A 12486-nucleotide genomic window follows, 5' to 3' on the forward strand; every position below is an offset into this window, starting at 1 on the left:
TAACATTCTTATATATGTATATTTAAAGAATAATTTTGTGAATTTTATAATATTTAGGTACCATGGTTAATTTTGTTTCATTTAAAATGAAAATAGTAGGATATTACCACGTTAGATCATATCTGTTAAGTCCTTCTATTGACTCTACTACAAGTCTACTACCTTGTGGATAAAAATACATAGAACCTGGAGTGAGGGATACTCCTTGCAGAAGTTACGTACCATGCTTATGGTTATGGGATTGTCCCAAGTCCAAAGCCTAAAGAGCTTAGTTGTCCTTATATATATATATTTTTTTTTTTTTACTTGGCTTTTGTATACATATACACTTTTTTTTTCCTATTGTTAAATCAAATACTACCTCTTTTCTTGCCGACTTAGGCAAAAGACTTTCCAAGTAAACCCCATTAAAGATGCTTCTCCATCAATTTCAATTTCAATTTAAATCATTCAGCAGCAAGCCAGCAACCCACACTTCACCAATATAATTTGATAATTTTGCTCATTAATTCACATTGGGGTCTAAACAGAAATTTCAATGTTCAATCTTATTGGTGGCCATCAAAACAACAATATGTTCAAGAAATTTTCAATGTTCATTTTCTTATGTTAGGCCCACGTAAGCTTGTTTCTCTGTGTGTACTAACAAAGATTCAATCTTTATCTATATAAAAAAAAAAGATTCAATCTTTATCTCAAAAAATTAAAAATACTCCTAGAATCATCCGGCCATTATAAAGATTCAATCATTAACCACCAAAACAACCATATAAACTCACCAAGGCAACAATATAAATGCAGAAAAATTATCAAACATCAAATAAGATAAGCATAAACAAGTTACTGATATACCTCTGTTTGGCAAGATAGAAACAGAGATGTCTTCTCTAAACCTTCTATGAAGCTTTTTTTTTTTTGGGTTAAAATCTGTGAAGCTTTGAATGTGGGCTACCTCTGTTTCACATTTCCCTCTAAATGGTTTTTTTTTTTTGTTTTTTTTGTTTTCCAGTGCACAGATATGTTTCTGTGAGGATCTGGTGAAGCTTTTTTTTTTTGGTTAAAATTTGTGAAGTTTTGAACGTGGGCTATCTCTGTTTCACTTTTCCCTCTAAAAGGTTTTTTTTTTTGTTTTCCAGTGCACTGATGTATCTACCTTTGTTTCTCCATTTCCAGTGCACGTATGTACTTCTATGAGGATCCGGTGAAGCTCTTTTTTTTTTTGGTTAAAATCTGTGAAGCTATGGGCTAACTCTGTTTCACTTTTCCCTCTAAAATGTTTTTTTTGTTTTCCACTGCACTGATGTACATCACCTCTGTTTCTCCATTTCCCTCCAAAAAGGTTTTTTTTGTCCGGTTGAGTTTAACCCCAGTTAACTTGAGTTTATTTTGGCTGGTTGAGTTGAACTCTAGTTAAGTGTGTGGTGTTAACATTTTAAATGACGTGGATGATTTTTGAGCGTGGATGATTTTGGGAGAAATCCTCACCGTGTACTGGAGCCTCTCCATTTCAAAGGGAAATGGAGAGGATTTGTGTCCCCCCCCCCCCCTCTTTCTCCTTTCAGATTCTGATCAGGAAGAGTAGCATGTATATTGGGCTTCTGTTGGGATGTGTGTATGAGTAAAGTTTAGTAATCATTGGAATAAGATTTGAACTTTTATATTTAAAATTATCACTTGTGTAGACTTTTAGTATTAAGGGATTTAGTTTATTTTTCTTTTGATGTTGGAAGATTATTATTTGGAGATCTTTTGAGAATTGCATTATTTGAACTCTCGTGCGAAGATAATATATCCCTTTCTTTTTGTTTCTTTCTGACATTAAGCAACTACACCCAGAATTAGCTAGCTCAACAAAGCAAACTGCAGCTCCCTGATAAGAATTTGAACTCTCACACCAAGAAAATGAAGGTAATGATGAATACCATGCTGAACAATTATTAACAAGTTCTGCTCCTTATGTACTTCCAAGCATTTTTATGTCATTAATTGACACTTCTAAACTTTATTGTAGCAAAAGGTAGTGATCAGGGTCACCTTAAATAATGGCAAAAAGAATGCTCGGTCCAAGGCCATGCAGATTGCAGTTGGTCTACAAGTTACTCATTTTATTTTGTCTTTTATTCTGATCATTGTTAAAACTGATTAGGAATTTAAAACTAATGATCAGATTGTTTTTCTTTTGGGTTCTTAAGGTGTGGAATCAGTCTCTCTACAAGGTGAGGACAGCAGTCAGATTGTTGTTGTCGGAGACAACATTGATTCAGTCATCTTGACGTCTTTGCTGAGGAAGAAAGTTGGATTTGCTGAGTTAACGAGTGTCTCGCCAGTCAGTACTGTGGGGGAAAAACCAAAGCAAGAGACCAAACCCAGTGAATCTGGAATACAATCAATGGTTTGGCCAACTTATCAAGCTGGTGTACCATATTATTATCAACCCGGTGCGCCATATTATGCATATGAAGTCGCGGGTTACAACCAGAACTCTTGCAATATTATGTGACCGAGTGCTGTATAAGAGATTATTTTCATGTAATGGGCATGTGGTTTTTTGTTGAAATACATTTCTTCAATATAGCATTAACGAAGATTCTGTAAAATGAGCAATTGCTGAAAAAATGGACCTCTAATTAAGCCTCCAAGTCGACCTCAAAATATCTAATAAAGCGGGGATAAGGAGTTCCAAATCATTCAATCGAAAGTTATTTACTAAATAAAATTAAAGATCTCTTCAAACTTCATACTTTATGGATAGGGCATTTTTTGCACATCTTTGGGGGTTTTGATCATACTTATCATAAAAAATAGACGAAGCCCAAAACCCATTATTTTAGCCACAAAATTGACAAAAGTTCACAAAATCAGCTAAACTCAAGCTCACGAAGTTTAGCCAAAAACCCATCGAGTTCATGAGGCCAGCCAACAAGAGTGGTCAACTCAGCCCCACAAAGTCAAATACAATCCAATTTCTCAAGATTGACACAAAACTAGGCCAAGTTAAGGCCATATTAGGGATTCATCATCATAAGGGACCCAACACCATAGAGTGCTTATTTTTTGTTGTCTAATGAAATTTTCATTTTCATTGAATCCTACCATATTATTTGTGAGATTTGTTCCATTTTGGATGCTTGAACCAACATACTACTAGCCCATGTATGGATTTATAAATGAAAGCTAATTGTATTTTAAAGAAAATCTTTTTTGTTTAATTTGAAACGTAACATACCCACCGCTACCGATATTGACATAAGGGACCCTTGAGGGAAATGTTTGTCACTATTTATTATGGTGCAATTATTCTATGATAGAATACTTAACTAGAATAATTTAAAGGCTCAAAAGGTGAGATCCAGCTCTTTCTAGGTAATCTCAATGGTCATTTGCTTGGGCTATAAAGGTTAAAGGTTTACTTCAAACCTTTAACTTTTCTTCATGGGAATAGAAAGTTCATCCTAGTATGACTTATGATGCTAAAATAAAATTTCAATTTATGGTGGTCGCTTTATAATGATTGTTCATTGTATATCAAAAAAAAAAATCAGTTAATTTTTATTTGTTTGTGTAGGCGGGGTTTGAAAATTAGATAATCCTTACATAAAATGACTATAATCCTCATATTTAGACACAGTCATGATTAGGTCAACTAAAGAGGAAGAACCAAAGAAAGCCCATGCCCCTATGGGTAGTCCAAAAAACACAACAATCCATTCATTGGCTTTCATAAAAGAGAACCACGTGCTTGCCTTTTAAAAGAAAACAATACCCAACTATTTGTAGGGCATTTTAATACTAGTTTTACTGGACAGATAAAAGGTAGTCTAAATTTTTGTCTAGACTAAAATTAGCCTAAATATCTCACCTCCACAAAAAAGTTGAAAAAGTTTCATATACTTCACCATTTGGATCCAACTTATAAGCTACTTCTTGAATTTTAATTGCATAAGAAAGTAGTTTTTGTCTATAACACGTACGTATTTGATAACTCTACTTTTAAATTACTCCCATGAATCGCTTTTGTAAGAGCACGATTTGGTTCCTAAGCCCCAAAAAGTAAAAGGAATAAGGCCCAAAGAGCCCAACACAATGAATTTGTAGAGAATGGGCTAGAAACTAGACTTCAATGAGTTGGACAACAATCACAGTAGGTTAAAGATGACTGGAAAGCGAAAATAAACAAGTTTTATGCAAGGAATATCTTCCTCGGCAAAGTTCGAGGAGAGTAGTTCTTATATATATATATATATATATATATATATATATATATATATCTGTCTTGAACTTAAGTACAATTACGGTTCTTGTGGCTACAGTGTTTGTTCTCCAGATTCTCAGATGATTCCCTTGTAATGAGATTTTTCTTCTTTATATTTCCCTTCTTTACTTCATTTCAGCCCTCCACGTGTAAATCAAGTTGCTGGTTTTGATCCTTATCTCATCAACACCGTCTTGAAGCCTTTGTGGTAGCTGTAAGACTGAATGTTACTATTTATGTATCACCTCCACATTAATGCGGCTAGAGAGTTAGCTACAAAGCATTTGATGTGAAGGTAGCAACTTTCTCCTAGTTATTTGTCAGCTTTCCTTTGTCTCATTCCCTTTTGATGCTTATCCTTACTAGTATAATTGTCTGGCATGTTGTTCTTGATGGCAGGTTAGACCCTTGACCTTCACTCTACTTAACCGAGGAGGTGTACTCTCATTGGACTACATTCCCCTCCCTCTACAGCCAGACTTACCCCATAGCCCACTAATTGGTATGTCCTCGTTAATGTCTACCTGTCCTCGGACACGGCCCATGACCCAATATCCATTTTTGGGCCCTTTATCCCAACAACTTTCAAGACCGATAAAAAGAATGGTGGGAATCTACATATAAAATGCTCTCATAGGATTTGTATCCTCTTTTAAATTAAATTCTAAAACTTTATTTTTTTCAATTAAATTTATAAAGCCATTTCTATTTGAAGCATTTGCTTATGTCTGTTTATTCTAGATAGTAATGGAATAGAGAAAAATGAGATAATGTTGATAAAACTATGGGTTCCACTAAGGTAACCAATTTAGATTTTATTTTGGCAATCTCTTTCTCACTCGAAGAAAAATTTTCTCTCTCTAAACAAACATTACTTTCTTTGTTAACTTTTTCTAGTTAAAAAAATTTGCATACTTACTAATAGGCAATGGCTACGTGCTAATTATCCATTCGTAGGGTTTTTAGTAGTACAACTTTTTCTCCTAATGGAAAGATTATATGTATTTTTTAATGGAAAACATTTTTTGATAAACATTTTCTAGAAAACATATTTATTTTCTTGTATTTAGTTACAACTTGGAAAATGGGTTAGAGTTTTATTTTTTTGTCATTCAGATCACATGAAAATCATTAATATTTATTGAAATTTTAAATAATTATATGTATAAAAAACTTTCATTCATAGGAAAAAAAAACCCTCAAATGAGAAAATATATTCCAAATTTTTGGGCCATTTTGGAACCTATTGGGAAAGCATTCCCTAAATTTGGGGTGTAATAAATTAAGTGGCAAAGCTACTTATTTGAATAAAAAAAATGTCATTTGATAAGGCTAATGGTCAATTAATGTTGGTCAATGATGTATCATGAGCCTATTAATGATAATTATCAATTGGTCCGTAGTGAAAGATAGGAGTTGAAGGGAGATAACTTCCCGTTGGAAGAGTTCTTTGTGGTGTTCTATTGAGTAGGTAATGTTCTTGGAAATGTTTTCTACTCTTAAAAGACCAAAAAAAAAAAAAAAAAAACTTACTCTAGTGAGCTTATTTCTTTATTGTTATTTGATTATTGAACAAAATTTCTATTGACTTACTTTTTTGTGGTACTAAATATTAAACAATGAAAAAAAAATGATTTCCAGAGATTTAAGTTCTTTTGCTCTTTTGAATCTTCATGAGCTAGAAAATTTGTTCTTACCCACTTATGATAATAGAAACGATATTGTTCAATGACTGAGGGAAGGAGGTGCTATGGAGCACGCCTCCCCCAATTTTAAGTACTCTTCAATAATTTTTTTTTTTTTTGTAATCACAATTTAAAAAAAAATATATTTTGCATTAGGAGAATTTTTTGTTGTTGATAATCTGCATTTGGGGGATTAGATATATATATAAAAACTATAAATAATTTTTTTCTTTACTTTTAAGGACAATTGCAGATTTCATTGTCTAGAGTAAGAGATCCTTATTGTGCTTGTCATCTATTAAAATAAGATATATTTTTTCAGTTTATACTTTTCTTATATTGACTTATATAAGTTTAGTTATTGAAAATTATGTTTATCATTTAAGTTGATTATTGTGCATTTGGCAACTAATAATTAAAAGCTAATTTTTTGCTTAAATTATCTATAATTTATGGTTCCCCTTTACTTTTTTGTTTTAGCTTTATTTCAAATAATTTAACTTTCATTCCTTTCGAAATAAGTTAGCTTTTAGTTTTTTGTCTCATATTATGCAAATAAGCTACCAAAAATAAGCAAAAAAATCATTTAAATGGTAGCTACTTGTGATCTAAACTATTATTGAACAAAAAATCCTGATTTGAACTCTTTTTAGATTGATATAAAATGTTTAGAGAATATTATTTGTGATCAATATCATTTAAATGGTAGTTTATAATTTACAAATTGACTAGATGAGAAAAAAATATTTTGATTATATAAGCTAACTTGATTTAAATATATTCATCATATGTGATTAAGATAAGTTATCATGGTATATATTTTCGTTTAGGTCCATCCTCTCATTTTGATTGTAGCTGTTAAATTTATTTGACTTAAATTATAATTGTCTAAGTCTTGTGATGGAGGATGAAACTAAAGGAAAGTGCTACATCCATAATATTTTCACAACAAATTATAGTTGGTAAGTTGTCATTGGTTTTAATTTGAATCTACAACTTAAATTACTTTTTTGCCCATCCATAACAGTTAATAATAACCTGTCACTTAAGATTTATTGTGAAAAAGTTGGGAACATAGCATTTCCCTTAAACTAAATTGTAATGCAAAATTGGGAGCAACTATGTAACACTAGCAATAGTGACTCGAGAATTGAAATGCTCGAGGAGGATTGGTAAAAGCATAGTCACTCTTTCATAAAGCAGGGGCTTTGGCTTTAAGAAGAGTTTATCATTTTTCAAATCAATAATATTTTCTATCTTTTACCTCAAAAAAAAAAAGAGTTTATGATCTTAAAGGCTAGCAACCCAAGGTCTTGCAAAATGGGCAAGTAACCTTAGGTTTTTCTAATGTCCGAAAAGCTCTAATTTATCATGTGCTTTTATTTCAGGCCTTGTTGTGTTATGTATAATTTTTTTGAGAAGAATATTAGTTTTTTAGTTTATGAAGTTTTCCTATTATCAGCAGCAAAAAAAATAAACTATTTTTTTTCTACAGTACTCATTTGGGACAAATTATTATTTTTTCAATTCTTTGAAATAAACAATTATTATTATTTTTTTTTTAAACCTTCATTTAGAAAAGAAGAAGTTGTTTTAGAAGTTTGGTTTCAAAAAGGATATGAATCAAACGAGTAAGAACTACCTAGCAGGAAAGTAGGAAGTAGGAACACTTCCAATAATTAGGTCATGTTCCTAATTATTGGACTAATTTAATAATAGAGAAGTTTCTACTACAAAGATAAATTTAATAATAGAGAACTAAGAAGTTTCTACTGAAATTTCATGCTCGTCATTCCATTACAAAGATAAATTTAATAATAGAGAAGTTTCTACTAATTTTCCTTCTATCATCACGTGCTTTTGCTTTAGGTCTAATCACAGTACTAATCACTTTCACATTAAAAAAGAAAAAGTGCTTTTGCTTTAATTTTCCATAAGGTTGGCAGATTAATTATGACAGATGTATAACAAAAGTAGTTGTATTAGTAGCATTGCTCTTAGTTAGACTATGAATGATACTTAAAAGAGAAATGTTGTGTCTAATAATATTTTCACAACAATTTTTTTTTAGCTAATCGTTACTAGTAGATAAAAAAATAATTTCATTGGTGGGTTTAAATTAAAACAAATAATAACTTGTCATATAAAATTCATTATGAAAACATTATAGACGTAACACTTTTCTACTTAAAGTTATAAAGTCATTCACCAGTTCCTCAAATGTTCATTACGGTGTTAGAGTTCAATGCAATTTCAATAATTAATAAATATGATAAAATTATTGTAATGTATAAAAGTATGTCAATATTTTTCTAAAAAGACAAACAAATGAAAATGAAAAAAAGAAAAAGAAAATGGATTATCATGTGATGTGACAACTTATCATAGTAGAACTCTATCACAATCTAACTTGAAAAAAAAAAAAAAAATTGTAATGTTACTATTCAAAATGACATGAGTTAACTTTTTTTTTCTTTGGTAAAAAGAAAAAAACAAAAAAAGGTGTACAAAGTGTAAAATATAGCTCTTCTTATACATATTATTTATACCGGATTCAGTCCATGGTTAAACTGGATTCATTTCAAAATTTTGTTTGATCTTGATCAAACTTCACAGTCCACAAATGATGGCAGTCCTTATATTTGAATTTGACTCGTCAACTGTAAGTCAGGCATACCATTCAATTATTTGGGTTTCATGAAGAAACCGCGTGTAAGCTTCATTAAGTAGTTGACCATACTTTCTGGACATGATAAACAATTAGTGTAACTGTGAACTTAAACTTACGCCTATATATGTTAAGCTACGACACTAGCTACCTAAACACATTTTGCTCCCAGATAAGATTTTGAACTCTCTGGCGAAGATAATATATCCTTTTCTTTTCTTTTTTCTTTCTGACATTAAGCAACAACACCCAGAATTAGCTAGCTAAACAAAGCACTCTGCAGCTCCCTGATAAGAATTTGAACTCTCTCACCAGGAAAATGAAGGTAAAAATGAATATCACGCTGAGCAATTATTTACAAGTTCTGTTCCTTTTGTACTCCCAAGCATTTTTATGTCATTAATTGACACTTCTAAACTTTATTGCAGCAAAAGGTAGTGATCAGGGTCACCTTAAATAATGGCAAAAAGAATGCTCGGTCCAAGGCCATGCAGATTGCAGTTGGTCTACAAGGTACTCATTTTTATGTCTTTTATCTGATCATTGTTAAAATTGATTAGGAATTTAAAACTAATGATCAGATTGTTTTTCTTTTGGGTTCTTAAGGTGTGGAATCAGTCTCTCTACAAGGTGAGGACAGCAGTCAGATTGTTGTTGTCGGGGACAACATTGATTCAGTCATCTTGACATCTTTGCTGAGGAAGAAAGTTGGATTTGCTGAGTTAACGAGTGTCTCGCCAGTCAGTACTGAGGGGGAAAAAGCAAAGCAAGAGACCAAACCTAGTGAATCTGGAATACAATCAATGGTTTGGCCAACTTATCAAGCCGGTGTACCATATTATTATCAACCTGGTGCACCATATTATGCATATGAAGTCGCGGGTTACAACCAGAACTCTTGCAATATTATGTGACCTATGTGCAAGAATTATTTGATGCTAAAACTTAGGTAGAGTTTCTTTCTTAGGTGCTATAACTTAGATTCTACATATGGTTCCTGAGATTGAATTTGATTTAAGAATCAAAAGTAAGAGCACTTAAGTATAGAAAAGTGTGGATTGATTATAAAGAAAGAGTGCTGTATAAGAGATTATTTTCATGTAATGGGCATGTGGTTTTTTGTTGAAATACATTTCTTCAATATAGCATTAATGAAAATTCTCTAAATTGAGCAATTGGTGGAAAATGGACCTCTAATTAAACCTCCAAGTTGACCTCAAAATATCTAATAAATTGGGGATAAGAGATCTGGGGTTCCACTTAACTCAATTGATAAAGTCTCTGATGGTTGAATAAGAGATTTGGAGTTCAATCCGCTCCTATACCAAAAACTAATTAGTATCTTCGTTTGATGATAAAAAGTATCATTAGAAGTAGACGCCATAAGTTGAAACTCTCTAAAAAAAACTCGAGGATAAGGAGATCCAATTGTCATTCAATCCTAAGATATTTACTAAATAAAATCAAAGATCTCTTAAAACTTCTTTATAGGTAGGACATTTTTTACACAATTTTGGATTTTGATCATACTTATCTCGAAAAATAGACAAAGCCCAAAATCCATTATTATAGTCGTAAAATTGACATAATTCAGTCCACAAAACCAACTAAACTCGGCTCATGAAGCCAGTCAACAAGATTAATTAACCGTGGCTCACAAAATTCAATAAAAGCCAATTTCTCAAGATTGACACAAAACTAAGCCATGTTAAGGCCATATTAGGGATTCATCATCATAAAAGACCCAACACCACATAGTGCTTATTTTTCTTAGAGGTTTGTTTGTGACCCACTTATTTTACTGAAACTGAAAAACTTTTTAGAGAAAGTACTATAGATAAATGACTTCTTTATAAGTAGGACATTTTTTGCACAATTTTGGATTTTGATCATACTTATCTCAAAAAATAGACAAAGCCCAAAATCCATTATTATAGCCGTAAAATTGACATAATTCAGTCCACAAAACCAGCTAAACTCGGCTCATGAAGCCAGTCAACAAGATTGATTAACTCAAGCTCACAAAGTTCAATAAAAGCCAATTTCTCAAGATTGACACGAAACTAAGCTATGTTATGGCCATATTAGGGATTCATCATCATAAAAGACCCAACACCATAGAGTGCTTATTTTCTTAGAGATCTGTTTGTGATTCATTTATTTTGCTGAAACTAAAAACTTTTTGCTGAAAGTACTGTAGTTAAAGGTAAAAGTTAACTAGAATAGTATAGTAGGACCCATGAATAGTACCAAAAAGTGCAGTGGGCCCATGAATAGTAGTAAAAATAAGCTCAATAGTAAAATAAGCTAGCTTTTTAAGTTGGAGCCTAACACACACCTAATAACTTATAAATAAAATATCCCTGATGAAATTGTCATTTTCATTTAATCCAGTCAAATTCTTTGTGAGATTTGTTCTATTTTGGATGCTTGAAAAAACATACTAATAGCCCATATATGGATTTATAAATGAAAGGTAATTGTGTTAGAAGTGTTAGTTAAATGATTAAGGGTCCGTTTGGGAACAACTTATTTAGCTGAAACTAAAAGTTTCTGCTAAAAATATTATAGATAAAGGTAAAAGTTAGCCGAAATAATATAGTGGGACCCATGAATAATATAAAAAAGTGCAATGGAACCCATTAATAGTAGTAAAAATAAGTTGAATAGTAGTAAAAATAAGTTAAATAGTAAAATAAGTTGATTTTAAACTCTAATCCCAAACGCAACCTAAATTTACCATATCGTAATAGTTTAAGATTTTGGGACAATTAGTAATTTAACATGATATCAAAGAATGAGATCCTGAGTTCGATTCTTGTTTTCTCCACTCTACTTCCCATTTAAATTTTCACATGTTGGGTCTCACTTATTAAAATGTAGTTTCGGCCCACATGTAAAGGGGAGTGTTAGAAATATTAGTTAAATAATTAAATTTATCATATTTTAATAACTTAAGTTTTTGGGACAATTGGTAATTTAACAAATTGTATTTAAAGAAAGTCTTCTATGTTTCATTCCAAACAAAAAAAGAGTCAATTTCAACAATTACGATATCATTTGTATACTTAATAGTATAAATGGTGTTATGTTATTTTAAAATTTTTAAATGATATAACACTAAACACATATTTATATATGTAATATCTAATATGAACTATAAAATTAATTGGTTTCATATTCTGGCATCTACTAGTGGATCTAATCTATTTATTAAACCAATATGTTTTTTCTAGAGTCGAGCTTAAGACATTGTATAATGAGTTGCAGGCATTGTAGTTGTAATGTTTTTTTTTTAAGTACTCACAACACTAATATAAAACTTATGTTGGAAAATAGAAAATAATTTTTCAAAAGATATTATATATATTTTTTGATAATTGGTAAAGCATAAAAGTCTGGTGTGCAGATAATTAATCAACTGAAAATGTAACATACCCACCCACCGTGACCACTATCGGATTAAGGGACCCTTCAGGAAAAAGTTTCTTTGTATTTATTTCAATGCCATCTTTCTATGATTGAATACTTTACTAGCATAATTTAAAGGCTCAGAAGGTGAATCCCAGCTCTTTTTAGGTAACCTCAATTGTCATTTGCCTGAGTTATAAAGGTTAAGGGGTTTCAACTTTCAACTTTTCTTCGTGCCAATAGAAAGTTAATCCTACTATCTATTCTGATGCTCAAAAAAAAATTCAATTTATGATATTCACTTTATGATGATTGCTCATTATCATCAAATAAGAACATCAGTTGATTTTTTGTGTAAACTAGGTTCAAAAATTAGATAATCCATACATAGAACGACAACAATTCTCATATGTAGACATGAGTCATAACCAAAGGCGGAGCCAAGGGGGGGCGAGAGGGGGCAAGTGCCC

General features: G+C 31.4%; 1 protein-coding gene across 1 annotated transcript; it reads left to right on the plus strand.

Annotated features, from left to right (window-relative positions):
• Positions 1 to 8758: 8758 nt before the first annotated feature.
• LOC142617884 (heavy metal-associated isoprenylated plant protein 16-like) lies at positions 8759 to 9641 on the plus strand. Its single transcript, XM_075790866.1, has 3 exons — positions 8759 to 8930; positions 9034 to 9118; positions 9212 to 9641. Exons 1-3 carry the CDS (start codon positions 8925 to 8927, stop codon positions 9517 to 9519), a joined length of 399 nt encoding a protein of 132 aa, XP_075646981.1. The 5' UTR covers positions 8759 to 8924; the 3' UTR covers positions 9520 to 9641.
• Positions 9642 to 12486: the final 2845 nt, after the last annotated feature.

This window comes from Castanea sativa, chromosome 11, assembly GCF_040712315.1.
Source record: "Castanea sativa cultivar Marrone di Chiusa Pesio chromosome 11, ASM4071231v1".
Taxonomy (NCBI): Eukaryota; Viridiplantae; Streptophyta; class Magnoliopsida; order Fagales; family Fagaceae; genus Castanea; species Castanea sativa.

What these genes read in the sequence shown, in the direction of transcription:
- LOC142617884 (XM_075790866.1), top strand. An exon ending in GATTGCAGTTGGTCTACAAG is followed by an intron (nt 9,119 to 9,211) that starts GTACTCATTTTT and finishes TGGGTTCTTAAG; the next exon opens with GTGTGGAATCAGTCTCTCTA.